Source organism: Arachis ipaensis, chromosome B3 (assembly GCF_059453495.1).
Source record: "Arachis ipaensis isolate K30076 ecotype BB chromosome B3, ASM5945349v1, whole genome shotgun sequence".
NCBI classification, from domain to species: domain Eukaryota; kingdom Viridiplantae; phylum Streptophyta; class Magnoliopsida; order Fabales; family Fabaceae; genus Arachis; species Arachis ipaensis.
In genome coordinates this window covers 138,378,305-138,396,569 of record NC_142438.1, presented here as the reverse complement: position 1 = coordinate 138,396,569, position 18,265 = coordinate 138,378,305, and the positions used below count along the sequence as shown (strand labels likewise).

General features: G+C 32.1%; 3 protein-coding genes across 3 annotated transcripts; 1 reads left to right on the top strand and 2 right to left on the bottom strand.

Annotated features, from left to right (window-relative positions):
- Nucleotides 1–9,520: 9,520 nt before the first annotated feature.
- On the top strand, nucleotides 9,521–12,472 carry LOC107631443 (protein PLASTID REDOX INSENSITIVE 2, chloroplastic). The gene is made up of 4 exons (XM_088506773.1): nucleotides 9,521–9,853; nucleotides 9,932–10,030; nucleotides 11,644–11,863; nucleotides 12,091–12,472. Exons 1-3 carry the CDS (start codon nucleotides 9,608–9,610, stop codon nucleotides 11,833–11,835), a joined length of 537 nt encoding a protein of 178 aa, XP_088362899.1. The 5' UTR covers nucleotides 9,521–9,607; the 3' UTR covers nucleotides 11,836–11,863; nucleotides 12,091–12,472.
- On the bottom strand, nucleotides 10,587–13,372 carry LOC107631442 (uncharacterized). Its single transcript, XM_016334887.3, has 3 exons — nucleotides 12,942–13,372; nucleotides 12,678–12,826; nucleotides 10,587–12,305 (listed from the first exon to the last, which is right to left on the bottom strand). The coding sequence occupies exons 1-3, from the start codon at nucleotides 13,252–13,254 to the stop codon at nucleotides 12,195–12,197; spliced, it is 573 nt and encodes a 190-aa protein (XP_016190373.1). The 5' UTR covers nucleotides 13,255–13,372; the 3' UTR covers nucleotides 10,587–12,194.
- Nucleotides 13,373–15,280: 1,908 nt separating this feature from the next.
- On the bottom strand, nucleotides 15,281–17,319 carry LOC107631445 (uncharacterized). Its single transcript, XM_016334889.3, has 2 exons — nucleotides 16,651–17,319; nucleotides 15,281–16,215 (listed from the first exon to the last, which is right to left on the bottom strand). Exons 1-2 carry the CDS (start codon nucleotides 17,009–17,011, stop codon nucleotides 15,680–15,682), a joined length of 897 nt encoding a protein of 298 aa, XP_016190375.1. The 5' UTR covers nucleotides 17,012–17,319; the 3' UTR covers nucleotides 15,281–15,679.
- Nucleotides 17,320–18,265: the final 946 nt, after the last annotated feature.

The following is an 18,265-nucleotide window of genomic DNA, read 5'->3' as shown; positions in this document are numbered from 1 at the left end:
TTTATCAAAGCTATTTCAAGTTCTCCATTGGCGGATTTTATCTTTATAGGGACTTCAAGTTGAATTTTTCCATAGTATATTATATTTTTTCTATTAAAAACTTCTTTTAAAAGATTTTGTTTATTAAAGTTTTCATTTGATTTGAGATTTAATTCTGTTTTTAGCACAGCCTGTTTTTCATTATCTAATAAAGCAGTTAATCTAAAATAATCAGATTCTTCTGTTAATTCTAAACTTTCTAAATAATTCATAATTTAAAGACTAGGATGAAGATGTATCTTTCTGGAGAAAAACTTCCTTTATTTAGTATATTTTACATAAGGTGTTTTTATCTTCAGAGGGGAGATTGTAGATACTAACTCCAGAGGGAAGTTTAGAATTATTTTTCCCTAAGGGAATTCTTCCTCAGACTATAGAATCGCCTCGACAGCTTCCTCCTTGCTCTCCTAGCATATGAGTACTCTTAGCCTTCTGCTTTCTATTGTCTGATGCCTTCTACAATTACCTAAGCAACCTATTTATAATAGTTGGATTTGATGGACAATTCCCATCTTTACCCTTCTTATGACGTCATTGCTTACGTCATTGTTTGTTATCTTGCACCAGCTACATTGTTGGTGCCTTATGACCTAAGTGCTTACGTCACTATGCAATAATGTTGAGAGATGCTTCAGATGCACTGTCCTCCTCTTTTATCATGTGACCTTCAGATGCATTGTCTTCTTCCTTTATCATGTGGGTTGATTCCATTTCATTATTGCTTTCTTCAGATATTGCAGGAAACTCACTAATAATTTTTAGATCATTAAAAATTAAAATTGTATCAATTAATCCATATTGAAAAAACTGATAGGTGTCAGATGGGGAAGCATCTGGAAATATAACCAGCTTTGTTAGCTGTTTTTTGGCAATAGGATAATATCCAAAATTGCCCTTTTTTCTTCAGTCCAATTCAGGACTATGTTAAGGGTTTCTCTGAGATTTGATCTACAGACCCTTTTCTTTTCCTTGATTTCAGCCCTTGTAGGAATGTTTCTAATTATCCCTGTTCTCTGGGTTTGAATTGGAGCTTTATCTGCTCTTTTTAGGGTTTGCTCTGGATGGAGAGCTTCATATTCCCTAAAGGATTCCTTTACCTCTTCCAGTGTTAAAAACCCTCCTTTATGAATTATCCTTGATTGATGTGTGAATGGTGCTGCTTTTTCCCAGGCATCATATACTCCTTTCATAGGGCCATTATAAATTACATAATATTTTTTATCTTGGGTGGATTTTTTAATAATTTCAGCAATTATTTTATTTTCTGAAATTTTTTCTTCACCTGATTTGTCCACCATGCTTAGCTGGCTGAACTCTGATGGTTTTGCTTGTTGTGTTGATTTCATTGCTTCAATGGCCTTCTTGAGGGATTGGATCTGTGTCCTTATTTGCTGACAATGCTTTTTTCGAGTTCTTGCTCATATTTTTGAATTTATTGATCTAATGCGTTGTAGACGAACTCCATTCTCTTGTTAATGTATCTGCAATAACATTTTTGTCACCCTTAATATATTCAATTTTTATTGGATATTGTAACAAAAATAATTGCCATCTTACCAATCGTCCATGATTATAATCAACTTTTAAATTATATCGTATGAAACCTGTTAGGTAACTTGAATCTGTCCTTAATGTAAATTCTCTGGGTAGTAAATCAATTTTCCACTTCTTAAGAGATTTAATTGCTGCTAGAGTTTCCTTTTCATGAGTGGTATATCTCTGTTCTGTTGGAGTAAAAGTCCCTGAAATATACCTGCAAAGTAATTCCTTTGGGGAATATTTAGAATCTAGTGATTCTTTTTCTTGTTCCAAACTTTTTATAGCTTTCTTAGCTTTTAGACATCCTGACCAGGTTATGTCTGAAGCATCTGTTTCTACTATTAAGTAGTCGTTTTCTTCTGGAATATAAAGTTCTGGAAGTTTTTCACATAATTCTTTAACTCTTTGAATTTGCATACTATCTTTTTCATCCCATTTCCATTCTTTTTTAGTACTTATTTTTGGAAATAAGCTTTTAATGTATTCTGTTATATTCTTTAAAAATCCTTGATCAGAAATATAATTTATATACCTTAAAAATCTTTGTAATTATTTTCTATCTTCCATTTTATTAGGAAATAAATTTACCCTTTCTAAAACATTTGGTTGAAGTTTTAGCTTTCCTTGAGTGGATAGAATTAATCCAAGAAACTCTATTTCTTGTTTTGCTATTCTTGCTTTCTTTTTGCTAAGAACTAATTCTTTTTCTTTATATCTTTCTAAAACTATTAATAATTTTTGAAGATGGTCTTCTTTATCCTGTTTTGTAAAAATTAGTATATCATCAATGTACACTAAAACAAATTCATTTAACTCTTTTAGATTTTCTTCCATAAATCTTTGATAAATACCTGGGGCTTGTTTTAATCCGAATGGTAATACATTCCATTCATAGAGTAATACACTTGTTGATTCTTTTGTTGGGCAAGTAAAAGCAGTTAATTTCTTTGTTTCTTCGTCTAAACGAAGTTGCCAATATCCTGATTTTGCATCAAGAGATGAAAACCAAGTTGCTCCTTTGATTTTTTCTAAAATAGAATCTTTTCTTGGAAGTTTATGAGCATCACCAATAGTTGCTTCATTCATCTTCTTATAGTTAATAACCATTCTTCGTTTTCCCCTTTTAATTTCATTATTGTTTTCGACATAAAAGGCTGGAGCCGCACGAGGACTTTTACTTAATCTTATAATTCCTTTTTCCAAAAGATCTCTACATTCTAATGAGAACTCTTCTCTATCTCTTGCGGAATAAGGAATTTTATTTGGAACATTTATCTCTTTTGTAGGATCTTTTAGTTTAATGCTTACTAATTCGTTATTTGTATTTTTAATATCTAAAGGATTTTCAGCACAAATTTCATCCAAGAGTTCTTCTATCTTTATTTCAAGATTATTTTTTGGAATATTTATCTGAAAGTATAAATTTAAATAACATGTCTCTAATATAGAAAATATTTTAAATTTTAAGATCTTATCTATAGTAGTAGTTGGTATTTTTATACGTTTTGATTTTTGATTTATTGAAGAATCGTTTGGAACTTTTAAAACTATATATGTTAATTCTTGAATGAATGGATGATATAGCTTTAAAAAGTTATTTCCTATGATAAAATCCATTCCAGAATCTAACATATATATAGATAGAACAATGAACCTATAATTTTGAATAAAAATTTCAGCCATCTCTGCTTTTTGGTCAATTTTATGTATTGATTTGTCAGCTATTTTAACTCTTAATGGTTTCTTTAATTTTTTCCAATCAAGTTTTATATTTGTACTAGCAAAACATTGTGTTACTCCAGTATCTATGAAAGCATTTATAAATTTTTCTGTTATTTTTATAGTAATAAATGTGGCATTATTACTCAGTCTCTGAGTCTGTTTCTGAGACATATTCAAAAATATAGTCTAGGTTATCATCAGATTCTTCTAATGGTTCCATGAAACAAGACTTAGCAATTTCTATTTGTTTGGTAAGATCCTTTTTATCCTTCATTTTTGGACATTCATTTGCATAGTGTCCTTCTTCTTTACAATACCAACACTTACAATTTTCTTTTTTATTTGGGCAATAGTCACTTTTTTGTCTTTTATTTTTATTGTTATTTCTTTTTCTAAAATACCTCTTTTTTCTCCAGTTTGGATAGTATTTTTTTTTCTAAATTGATATTTTCTTTTTCTTTGAAAATTTTTATTAAGACCATATTTTTGGGGTATCTCTTCATTATCCTGACAGCAAATTCTAATTATATTTGCAAATCTTTTTTGAGTCGCTTCTTGCATACAACGTTCTTTTATTTCCTCTCTTATTGCAGTTGTTGCTCCACTAAAATTATTTTCAATTGTCCCCCTATTTATTTCTCTTATAAATCTTCCCATTATAAATTCATTAGCAGGATATGGAAGTTTTGTTATATACATACTAAGATAATAATTTTTATCTTCTTCTTTTAATTTGTAATAATGTATTCTATATTCACATATATAAGACTCCACATTACATAAATCATATATCTGAATATTAGCTAAATGGTTTTTTGCTTCTTGATATTCTTTATTATAGACTTCTTGTCTATGATCTATAATATTTTTTTCAAAAAATTCTTTATATAGAATCATCATTATATGTAATATCTTATCATAAGCTGTTGTTTTTGTTGCTAATTCTTCTATTATTTGGTTTTCTATTGATGTCATATAATCTCTTATAGTTCCTTTAGTATGAAACCCTATGTAATTCCAAATATCTCTTCCAGATAATTCACTAAGTTTTGGATTAGTAAAGGCTTATAATAAGAAGGAATTCAACCAATTTTCGAAAATTTCTTTTTCATTCTTTTTACAGTCTAAATCGAGCATTCTTTCTCCTTCCATTTTCTGGGTTTTAGGAACGTATTTTGATGGTATTTTTGTATATTTTGAATCTTTATTTATAAACCCTTTTTTAAAAGCATAATTATCAAAACCTGTTTCCCATTTAAATTGAGATTGACTATCCTTAGATGTTCCAGTTTCGTTTTTTACTTGTATTGGAATTGCTGGTTCTTCGTCACTTGAATAATCTAGGATGTGTTCTTCATTTTCTATATTTTCAGAATTTACTAATTCTTCTTCTATTTGAAATTCCTGTTCCATAATATTATTTTCCTGAGCCATTTTTAATTGTTTAAAAAGCATTGTAACTTCTTCTAATTTTTCTTCAATATTCATAATTTCAATGGTGGTTTTACTTTTAATTCTGCTATGTTGATTATATTTTGAAATTTTTTTTCTTTGGGATTCTCTTTCTGAAAGTATTTATTTAATATCTGTTTGATTTCGTTTATATTAGGTTCCTCTTTTTCCTTATTTCTTTGAAATTTTATGGATACTAAAATTTCTTCAAGCATATCTACTATAGAATTTAATTGTGGGTTAAAAGTATGATAAAGATGTGGGGAATCATTTTCATGGTAGCATTTTTTAAAAATTCCGTGTGAAATATAAGTTTTTTCAGGTTTTTGAAGTCCTTCAATAAAACTTATAGTAAAATAAAGATTTTGAGAAAAATTATTTTGTATTGATTTTAGAAATTCGGTGTCATTACAATTAACATTAGTTAAAATCATTAGTTTTTGATCTATTAATTTTGATAGTTTAATAATTTCTTCTCTTAAATCATCTAATTTACTTTTTTCTATTAGGTAATGCTTTTTCTTATAAAAAGCTACGGTTTTAAGTGTTTTATAGTGAAAAGTGTGGTTTTAGAATGTATGGTTTAGGTTTTGCCACGTAGGCCTCTTAAAAAAAAGTTGTTTTTGTGATGTTTATGTGAGTGGTGGCTTTGATAAAATTGGTTAAAGTTTTGGTCAAGGTGACTTTTTATTAACTTTTTGGTTGGTAAACAAAGTTTGATTTTATTAGATGCATGTTGATCGATGCTCGCATGCTTATGTAATGAACGAAAGATATAATAGATAGCACAAAAAGCGGAAGCTACTGTTTATTTGAGAAATCACCCGTGTAAAAGACATTTAAAATATTTTTTTAAAAATTAAAATTTAATATATATAATTAATTAATTATATTAATTTTTATCAAAATTAGCACTAAACAAATTAATTTGGTTAAAAAATTAATAAACTAAATTTTAAACTGATTTAAATTAATATTTTTTTATATAAAAAGGACTATAAAATATCTATTATAAAAAATAACACAGTTTAATCGATTATATATGTTAAATTTAATTATTAGAAAATGTCGTTTTTAAAAAAAAAAAACATTTTAAGCGTCTTTATTTGAATGGTTCTTTTAGTCGAAAGCTTGTATCCAAAATTGAATTGTGGTCTGTGAAAGTGAAGTTTAATTAATAGAGAGAAGAGTTAAAATGAAAAAACTTGAATGCATGTCTATTTTTCCCACTAATTTTATACCGAAAAAGTATAGGTAGATAGCTCTTAAACAGTCAATTTTAAATAACCGTAATTAATAATTATTAATTTTATATTTTAAAAAAATAAAATTTAAATAATCACTAATTAATGACAATTAATTAATATATATTTAAAAATACTTGTTTGTTTGTTATTAGTTAGACTCCAGTTGATTATTTAGTGAGATTATTTTATATAAGTTTGATTTACAACTATTGCACTAAATACATATAAATCGAATCTAGTTAATTTGATTTATTACTTCTACAATATATACATGTAAATTGAATATAGTTAAAAATAGTAAATTGAATCTAGTTAAAAATATTAAATCGAATCAAATTAATTTAATTTATCATGTACTTTAATTATAATATAAATTGAGTTTAATTATTTCAATTTACATATATTTACTTTAACGCAAGTAAAAAATTTTATGATAATAGAATTAATTATAAAGTGTTTTCTTTTATAATTCGGAAATTTTAAACCGATCATTGTTTATAGAGCCCGTTTAGATGAGTTAATTAAATAGTTAAAAACCAATCGATTAAAAAATTTTGAATTAAGAAAAGGACTTTTTGTCCTTCTAGCAAAGTGAGAGACAGAAAACAACATTTACTCTTAATTTTATATATTTCCTTGCATATCACTTTTAATTTTTCATTCTAAGTGCTCACCGTAAGTAGATTTTACACAAGTATACCATTATTGGTCATTCAATTATTCTTTCCTTTTCATTATTCATTATATCTTTCTTCTTTTTTTTTTTTTTCTCTTTGATAAAAGGGGAAAGATGTATATCCTCTTTCAGCTTACACTTCTTTATTTGATCAATAAATATTAATACTTCAAATCATGATGACTTTTTGAATTTATATCTTTGCAGCCATGTGAGAACTGAGAATAATATGGCAAAAGCAGGAATGAAAACACATCGATATCCCACAATCAATCTTGGATACTTTCCCACACACACACGTATTAATGATTGTACTAAGATTATTTTAATTAGTTCTAACTCATCTAAATTATGTGATGATGTTGAAAGGGAAAGTATGAGAAGCCAATAAAATACTTATACAATGTGTACAATGGAAATTTAGAGAGTATTAGAGATATAATCATTAGTGTTACATTTTTCTATCAGCTGAAGTTTTTGGGATGAGTGGTATCATGCATGGTATTAGAGCGCTAGATCCGAAAGGTTAAGAGTTAGTTTAAGTTTTTGGGAAGATGTTTATTATCGCTAGTACTCGGATGGTTATTCTAGATAGTATGGGAGATGTTCATTTTGTAACTGAATAGCCCATTGTACAAATAGTCCATTGTCTCCTTAGCGGGATCCATACCTTAATTCTTTTATTGGTTTAGTTTTTTCTCAATTTATACCATCCGTGGGATGCACAAAAAGGATTAACAGATTAAATATGAATTAACTTATATTATAATATATTTAATATTTGTACTTAATAACAACTACTCTAAATGACATACACGATGATATAGCCAAAACATGTGAACAATATCTTTTTTGTATTGGGTTAAACATATTTTTTTGCTTTCACTATTTTGAGTTGGTTGCAGTTTTGCTTTAGATGTGTGTGTTTTTTTATACTTAGCACTTAAATAATAAGTTTTACTAATAACATGTTTCATAAGAATACATTTAAAAATACTATAAGAAAATAATTTATTTTATATGTCCAAAAAAGAGGAAATGATTTTTTAAAAACTGAAAAATTTCCATTATTGTGTTCTTAAAATGTGTATGTCCTTAAGTCATAACATAATTAAATCCTCAATGATTAATAAAAGATCTCAAAATAATAATAAAATTAGCTATATCTATTTCTACTACGTACTTGTAGTACATTATAGTTTATCGGAATCACTCAAATAAATATATCAAAAACGTCTTTTTTTAAAGATATTTTTAATAATTAAAATTTAACATATATAACTGGTTAAATTGTGTTATTTTTATTAAAATTAAATAGGACAAATCAATTTTGTTAAAAAACTAATAAATTAATTTTGAACCGTCTAAATTAATATTTTTTATAAAAAATGACTATAATATCTCTATTATAAAAAATAAATAAAATATTCCTATTTTATATATATATATATATATATTTTAAAAATTCTAAATCTTAACCCTTATGACGGTAGAAAAAAAAAAGGACTAAAATTTAGAATTTTTAAAATTAATATATATAATAGGAATATTTTAGGTATTTTCTATAATAAAAATATTATAGTCATTTTTATAAAAAATAATATTAATTTAGACTAATTCAAAATTTAGTTTATCATTTTTTTGATTAAATTAATTTATCTTGTCTAATTTTAACAAAAATTTATATAATTTAATTAATTATACATATTAAATTTTAATTATTAAAAAATATCTTTAAAAAAAAAAGACGTTTTTAAAATCTTTATCCGAGTGGTTGCATAGTTTATACGACTTGATTTTATCTCAAAAGGTGGTGTTTATCCATAATAATGGTGCATAGGCTAATTAATTGCATTGATAATAAATTAGAATATGTGTATCTGTGTAAAAGAAAGGGAGAATCACATTGTGTCAATGTGTCATGTAAGAGTGTAAGACTGCAACATTCTCATTCCTGTTTCCTTTTGTCGGAAGCTACACTCAGATTAAGCAACAGTGCTTAATATTCCTTTCCCAGTTTACCTTTTCTTTCTGTTTTTTTAAAAGCTTTTTTTTTTGGGGTCAAATTTTAAGAGTTTACCTTTTCTTTATCTTGTTGTTTTGCTGGTGGGGCAGTATGCCAGTATATCCCAACAAGGTGAAGCGGAATTGGAATTCTGTTTTATTTTTTGGGACTTGAATTGGAATTTTGTTTGAAAGTTTTTGCTTTGGTCAAGTGAGGCCCATTCAGCATATTTTGGGCCTAGGATTCCATTCCAAACCCCAAATGACATTACTGACATGACTATTTTTGTTTTTGGAGCCCAATTGGCATTAAATCAATATAAGTTTGATTGGTTTACTAGTTAACTCGGTAATTCGTTTAAGTAAGTCGAATTCGAATAATGTTTTGTACATATAACAATCTATTATCTAAATATTTTTATGAACTAAATGTAATTAAGTTAAACAATAAATAAAAGAGAAAAATCTAAATCAATTTCCTGACAATTATCTCGAAAGACAACCAGGCTCCTGACAAAAAAAAAAATTTCAACCTGACCCCTGACAAAAAAAAATCCAACCCGGCTCCTGACAATTACCTCGAAAGGACAACGAGGCCCCTGTGTCAAAAAAAAATTATCAGAGACCTGATTGAGTGTTTTTTTTCTTGGGGGCCTCGTTGTCCTTTTGAGATAATTGTCAGGGGCGATTGGGTATTCACTCATAATAAAACTCAGAATAATGTTATATATAACTGATGTTTGACCAATTTAATTAACAAAAAGACGTAGTATTATTATTCATTTAGAGTTTATTTACTTTATTCCCTTGGTAAGGATGAGAAAAAAAATTGAAAAAAAAAAAAAAACAAAAGTAGCAGTGTGGTAAATTGTAGTACGAGCTGGAAATCTGAAGTTAGCGGCATTTGAATTGAAGTAACTAGTATCCAATGAAGCTTTTCAGTTCCGTTGTTGCTTCTTCTTCTTCTTCTTCTTCTTCTTATTCATTCCCTACGACTACTCTCTATCCTCTTCCTGCTGCTCTTATCCTACGCACTCCCTGCCTTATTCTGCGCCACCCTCTTCCACTCTCTCCTCCCTCCCTCTCCGCCAGAACCACCCTCCCTCGCACTCTCAGCGCTTCACCCACCCATAACCACGCCTATCCCGCCCCAAGCCCTCATTTTGCACAATTTGTAACTGCACTTTCTTTCTTTCTTTTTTATTTTTTTTAAGTTTTTTGTTTTTCTTATCTATAATTTTGGATGTTGCAGGAAACACGGAAGTTCAAAGTTGAGCTCTTGCAGAAGCTTTCAGATGACACAGATGAGTTTGGGAATGACCTTGATGCTGTTGTTGACGTCTGTGCTCAGGTCAGTGCACCCTTTTTTTCACGCCAGAAACTTTGCTTTTTTACTTAATTAGTTTGGATAGAGATTTCAAATTACTTCAATTATGTATTTAGAGTGTTAGGTGTTTGGGAAAATGCTTGAACTAGAGGAATTATTCATTGGAATGTCACTTTAAAGTGTTTGAATTACGTAGGACTTGAATGCAATTTACTTTGTCATTTTCTTTTTTCCCATTATGCTTATAATATAGACAAAGTGTTAATGTCAACATTTTAATATGATTTGATGGTTGGGGTTATAAAATAGTATTGCTTCCATTTTACTGATTCAAGTCTGGTTTAGACATTCAGTATTCAGTTCACTGTTCCTTTCATTGTAGTTGTTGCGATGTTGATTTGAAAACCAATATATATGTTAGTATATTGTGATGATGCCATTGCTCCACAATTTTTTAAGTGTTGTACACATTCACACATTTCTCCATTACTCATAATGAGTGATTCAACTAATCTCAGTTGTTGAAATATACTGGTTGGTGTGTTCTCAATATGAATCTCTTCTTCTATTTTCTAATTAATTTTCTTTTTTGTCATTTTTTCTTTCAAGGTTAATGTTAAGTTGTTGTCCTGTGTCTCATAATCTTATGTTGCATGCAAAAATTGGTTAATTGAACTGCTTGAATCTAATGACCCTCAATAATAATAACTTGCTGAGTTGATTATATTCATGCGAGGAGAAATATACTTTTGGATGATTAAGATGATGGAAGTGCTAAACATTGTTCAGAAGTGGAATTTCTATCACATGGAGAATTCTAAATTTAATTATATAGATTTATTCTTTATTAACCAATATTTGATGGGATGAAATATCATAATAAAATGAAAATTAATAAGCATCATGTTATGAGTTCTCATTGCATACATTCACTGATTTACCAGGCTTGGGGATTAACTTTGATATCCCAGGTTTATGATTGTTCTTGTTTGATACTTAACTAGTTATAGACGTTGCTTAATCGGATGGCAGGATTTCTGGCCTATTCTTTATAATTTGGTACCCCAAGATTGATTTCGAAAGCTATAACATCAACTTCTATTTAATTTGGATTGACATTAATATTGGCTTCTTAGTGTGAATTGGAATTTTCTATCATATACATATTATAGGCTGATTTGCTTAAAGAGCACATGCATCAAATTACCTGGTACATAAATGAGATTATTGTTACACGCATGATTAAAATGAAATACTCATTTATTGAATCCGTGATTGAGCTCCTACATCAATGATGAATATTGCCCTAACCATTTTCAGGACATAGTGGTTGATAAATATTGGCTGAGTGATAACTATCTGTTTCATTCTGCACTTCTTTCTTTTCTTTTCTTTTCTTTTCTATCCTGATCTGCAATGATAAATAATCAGCAGCATATTGTGTTAGACATCCTTTATCAAACCGTTTCTCTTTCTATTTTTCTGACATACTTGGCCCAAATCTGGCAATATTTTGACATACTACCTCCTATTGAGGCTTGGGTGATTTGAAGCTACGAGTAGTCTCTTGTTTTCTTCAACCATATCTGTTTTAGATTGAAATGTTTACCAGCCTTGGTTTTTGGTCATACAATCAGATATTTCATGAGTTTTTGTGCAAAGAGTATGGAGGTCCTGGGACATTGTTGGTGGAGCCATTCACTGATATGTTGGTAGCTCTAAAGAAGAAGAAGTTGCCAGGAGCAGCTCTGGCTGCAAGGGCATCACTTTTATGGGCACAAAGTTTTGTTGATGAGGATTGGGAAGTTTGGAACTCAAAGCTGAAGTGACTTCCACTTCATAGTTGTCATTTCCAATGTAAGAATTTTTCCTTTTTCTAGCAACATATGGATCCTTTAATTATAACAAAAACTTCACTATTGGTAAATTTTGACATTCACTACTTTTTTTTTCCTTTGCTTTTAGTGCTTTACAAATATGTTATCATTGGAACATGGTTGTTATTCACTTTTTGAGTATGAGATTGGTGATGGAAGAGAACTATCTAGTTTTAACCTCTGTTGAATCCTCGGCCATGTTATCAGGGTCAGGAATTCAATGAGGGGGACCTTCTGTGATGAAAGAAAAACTTCATGTGATGTTCTGAAGCGCTGTACATGTTAGCCACAAGCCCACAACCTAGCAAGGTTCAAATTCCGGCCTCTGAGATGCTCTGCAAGGAGGGGCGCCACGGTTTCATCTTCGATGCCGGAGGATTTACCGGAGCTGCTCTCAGCTTTTGTCTCTCTGCTCTGGCTGTCTGTAATTCATTATGCAGTTTCAGCATCAGCACTCATGGATGATAGAGATTCAAACTTATAAAACAAAGACAAATATTTGTGTTTGAATTATAGTTTCTTCTAAAACACGGATATTCTAAGATCTCTTTCTATATATATATATATATATATAGTCTAGGGTTGCTCATATTACAAGATCCAGCCGTTGTTTTTTGTTATATCAGTAGCACTTTAAGGAAATCATATATCACCAGCAAGTATAGTGTTTAAGCATTTAAAATTTCTCTTTTAATAGAATATTATTCATGGAATAGTGGTTAACTATCACATTACAAATTAAAAAAAAAAAGAGTAAAAAATCAAAAGAAGGGTAGCTGAAGCAAACTGCAAACCTGATATGTACTTCCTGTATTCAAATTCTCTTCATTTTCTCCAACTGAGCTTTTCTTATCATGATGCACTGTTTGCACCATCTCACTTGTCTTCTCCAATGGCTTTCTCAACTTTGCAAGCTTCCTTGCTCTCAACACTTTCACAACATCTAGAAAACCAGGGAAAAAAAAAATTATTCTCAGGAAATAGAAGCCATGCAAACACATATACATAGATACATATATAGAATCACACATATACCGGCATCAGATAAAAATAAATACCTTGAGTGGTGATGAGGCGGTATGCATGGCCAAGAGTGAGAGTCTCATTAGGCCTAAGCAGCTTGACATGAGTAACAAGCAGAGTGCTGTTCTTGTTGTTGATGTTGTTGTCGTCTTCAATATGATTCTTGTTCTTCTGTTGTTGATGTTGAGCTTCTTCAGCAACAGGCAATGGAATAATCAAAGAAACATAGTGACCTGGGTTGTTCCTCATAACCTCAGTTGCACTCACTGGCCAATACAGCCTCTCCATCTTCCCATTTGGATGCTGTATCACCAAAGCTGCAGCATCCACTGCTTGACAATTCCCCATTTCTCTCTCAAACAATAACCAAAACGGTTCTTTCTTCTTTCTTTCTTTCTTTATACACCGTTTTTTGATCCTATAAGTGGAGTTGCCAAGTGCCAACTAACTTATGCTTACTAGGCAACTCAATTTTAATAGCCAAAGTTTGCATTTATGAAGAGTGGGGCATGACAAAAATATTTTGTGGACTTTGTTATTTGAAACTTGTCAATCTTGTTATAATAATGAGTATGTGACAACTCATTCCTACTACTATTCACAATATTATTTTATACTATATGGTACGATTTGTATACTTATTATCTATGGGAAATGACTGATTGGGCACCGGCACCGGCCTCCTGAGCAAGAGAAACTGCCACGTGGAGAGTGGACAGAGGTGGATGATGTTGACGCCGACGGGGTCCATGATTAGGTGTGAGGTTTGTTATAATATAATAATATAAGCTTTGATGGCAACATGATTTTAATAATGATAAGGAAGAGGCTAATTAAGTAAGTAACTAACTAACCCAAGCGTGCGTGTTAACAAGATTCTTTTTAGTTTGATGGCATTGGACACAAGGACAAGGCACTATCTCTTTCTTCATTACAGAAATTTCAGTTAAGGGCTACTACGTAATTCGGTTGCATAGATTTTGTGCAAGAAAAAAAAAGAGACTATAGTGGAATTTCACCAACTCAATATAGTGAATTCTATAAGACTTGAAACATATTTTAGGTGAATACCAAGTACTTTTAGTAAATAATGGTCTCGTTATAGAAAATAATTCAAATTTTGTTTCCATTATCGATGTAAGAGTTCATCGTCCTAACTATAATGAAATGATAGCAACAAAGAACATTGTTTTCCGTGGGGAATTTTAATATAGACGCAATTGCACAATCTTTTTCTTGAATGCTACGAAGTCAAATGTGATTTATGTAACTTCAAACTTCAAAGTGATCCATTATATGGCAAAACATAGTTTAGTTCCTTCTTGAAATATGTTCCTAGCTGGCTATACTTTGGATATCCTACAGCTTTCAGTAGTGTGACAAAGAAAACATACTCGTTTTCTTGAACCATTTGTCATTATTAATAGCATTAGTATGTAGAGGTGTATAGATACTTAATTAAAAACGATTGCAAATTTTCCATTTATCAAAACCAGCACATACTTAGATCTAGTAACATTAATTGTTTTAGGGAAAATGACAAGGTGAAATATGATTAACTAAAATTCACCATTATATTGCGTTTCATCTTAATTTTTGTATGTACTTAAATCTTCTTTTATCAGCTTATACTTATATGAGCTCCTATTAGTACTATTCATCATTTTTAAGAAGTCTCTCCATGTGTCTGTCAACTTCTATCCCCATATATATCACATAGAGAAAAAAAAAAGCTTAATAAAAATATACATAAGAAAAAGGGGAGAGAGAACAAAATCATTTTGTCTTGTTCAACAAATTCAAATGATGGATGGGATGAAACACTGACCTTCTTAAAACAAGAGGTACTAATATTAGCGAAGATCTTTGACTAATGTAGATGGAAATAAATATACCATGAGTTTGCACTATCATAGCCTCAAGGCTTGTGATTTTCTTCTTTGATTCACATGGGAATGCGTTTGCGCGTGGAAATAGTTTGTGATGCACGTGAGGTGTTGGGATTCATAAGCTGTGAGTATTAATTAAGAAGTGGACTACTACTTGTCCAAGCATGACTCATGGGGGGATCTACACCCTACAGACTAGTCTTTCATATAATATTGTTGAGATTTGACCTTTTACGGCCATCAATATGGAAGCCACCAAATCAAATCGTATTTGTTGGGGCCTCATATTATGTGTTTCACATTATAGTAGTTTACTGAACAACCTACAGAATTGATGATTCATATTTGCACCGTGTAGTTGGTGGCAAATCCTATCTTTATGGTTGTTTCAACACCTTAATGTTAACATTAGATGCAATTCTTCATTCGTAATATCTATCTCAAGAGCAATGATATTTGAATCCACTTTTGTGGATTTATACCACTTTTTAAACCACAAATGAAGTTGATATAAAATTAAGTATAGCAGTTCCAGAAGATGGTATATACATAATACACTACACACTAAAAGATCCAGTGCCTGAGAAGATAATCTTCTCTGGTTATAATCAACTCATCATATATGACACAAAATATTATATTGCTCAATCTACACAACTTGTATATAAAGTCTGGACTAAAATCCCTACAGATATCTGGACACAGTAATAATTCTAGAAACAAAAGCAAAAATGATATACTTGTGAACCACCCTTGTAGTCATACTAGTGATTAAGAATACCTAGAAAAGGATCACAAATATCATCACAAAAGATTAAAGAAATAGATAGATGGATAGACCTCCAAAATACTTGTTTCATAGAAAGGGGCAAAACACAGAATTTCTAATTTGCCCTTGGGGTTGCCCATTCAACTCTTAGGATGAGATTGTCGTACCCATAACCATTGAGTTTGTTGATAGCTCTTTGTGCATCTTCCCTGTTCACAAAGTTAACAAAGCCAAACCCCCTGCTCATGCCTGTCTTTTGATCAATAGCAACATATACTCTGCTCACAGCGCCAAAAGGGCGGAACAGCTCCAGCAAATCGGGCTCTCTGGTGTCCTCCGAGAGATTGGTGACCCTCACAGAATTCTCATCATTCCTGCGCTGCCTCATATCCGATCCGCTCCTCTCGGCACCCGCCCTCATACCAGGAGGCACATATGCTCCCTTGGTCGAACCAGATGCAGGAGTCGGGCCATCTGAAGTTGGAGGCCTATCGACAAATCCCTCTGTTGGCTGCACAAGGTCCTTGTAAGGACACCGCGAGGTCCAATGGTCACCCTTCTTCCCACAAGTCCTACACACCATAAGAACAGCACCCTTGTTGATTTGAGATAGTGAGTCTCCAGTAGCCTTTGGCTCCTCTGATTTCGCACCTGTTTAAAAAAGAGATATATGCAAAATTACTCTAATATTAATGGTAGATTAATCCACAAAAGAAATTTGTCTTGTCCCATTCATTAGCTACATTTCAGCTCAAGTGAATTATAATAGCAACTACCACAAAGGTGAAATGCCACTATTAATGGACTAAGCACAATCCTACACACCATAGTTTCTCCACTTAGCTCAAGCAAACAACCTAGGAACCCTAATTCCTATTTCCTACTTAAAATCTACCAATGCCATTAACTTTACAAGGTTTAAGTCAATTCAAATTATCCAGTGGCTTATCTTAAAAATTTGAACGAATGTGGAAGGCTAAAGTCTAATTAACGAATCATGTGATGAGTTAATCAAAGCAAACCAAATCAAAGTAGGCACACACAAAACCCTAACTAAACCCTAGAGAGAGAGAGAGAGAGAGATACCTAGGGGCTTGGGGCGCTCAAGGACGATCTCTTCAGTGGAGACCATGGTAAGGCGGCTGCCGACATCCTCGTGAACGGCGTCTCCGAACTTTTGCCATTGTCGGCGGAGGATGGCCTGCTTACTGAGGCGGGCGTTGGCGAGCTTGCGGACGCGAGTAGTGGTAGTGATCTTGAGATTGTTGCCTAGGTCGTCGAACTTGTACTCGATGACCTTCTTGATTCCATTCTCGTCAGGACCTATCACCTGCTTCGGCGGGAGGAGGAAGTCAAGGTCCTCGCCGTCATCCTCCTCCAGCTCCCACCACCGCATCTTCCCCTTCTCGGCTTGTGATGCTGCTACTTCCTCCTGTGCCGTCGCCATCGATTCTCTCTCTCTCAGGGAGTCGACTCGCTCTGACTCTTCTGACTCGGTTGTTATGTGTCAGCTCCACCGCCAATATGGCAGACCACAGAAAAGAGTCAGACGCAGAAGGAAAGGAACGACGAACGAGGGGATTGTGAAATCCTGCTTACAGTTTTGGGCCAATGAGGCGGTGCATTACATTTCCCTCTTTTTTTTCCAAGGAATAATATAATCGTGGGCTCATACTCAGGCCCAAATCTTCCATACCCAATCAGAACAAAATTTTTGGGCAACATTGGTGAAATTCATTACCAAACAACATAGCTAGAGACTTAGTGATCAGCCTCTTATCTATCGAAAATCAGTATGTTATTGAGATAATAATTTAAAAATATTTTATTTAATTTAATATTATTTATTTATTTTAAAATAATTAATAAATATAAATTAAAATAATTTTAAACGAATTTAAACTGATTTTTATTGTTTCTCAAATATATTTTGGATAAAAAAATGAACTCCAACAAAATTGGAGATTAACTGTCTCTCGATAGTAAGTGTTACGGTGGGTAACCGGAGATTATTGGGTTGGATTAGTTTGGCTGGCTCAATCGTTGGAATGATGGAGTATCCAAGCGGATTGATGCTCTAAGGCCCTCGTCCGACTTCGGTGTGAGAGAATGGGGGGTGGTACCTGCAAAAACACTCCGATGCCAAAGTCAGCAAAGGGAGCAAAACAGGTCTAGAGAGTATTGGGCTTAGAGGTACCTGAGAAGTGTCAGGGTATTTATAGTGGTGAACCCATAACCACCGTTGGTGTAGTTCCGTTATTCATGGGGAATAACCATCCCTTTATCTTAGGGAGGTTGAGATATGGCTCCAGGAAGTGGGTAGAGAGATTTTAGGGGCAGTTTCTCATTTGAATGAGTGTTTATCTGCCAACTAATCTTCGTCCCGACTTCTTTAGATCAAGTCGTGGTAGGAACCGACTTCGTGGGGTGAAGGTCGGTATAGAGCGAGGCTTAATCCTTTGGATTGGGCCTTTCGTTTGGACCTGGGCCTTATCATTGGGCCAGGGTATGAACAGTGCCCCTGCTCGAGCCCAATTTCTTTTAAGATGTGGGTTCGAGTATTCTACTCGGGGTCGTAGCCGATTTGGGAGGGAACCGACGTGATTGTTCGGGACCGACGTGTCTTTCGTGACTTTTGGTTTTCACAGTTACATCTAATCAAACGTCGCGTCCGTTAGGGGTTTGCGTAGGTTTTAATTAC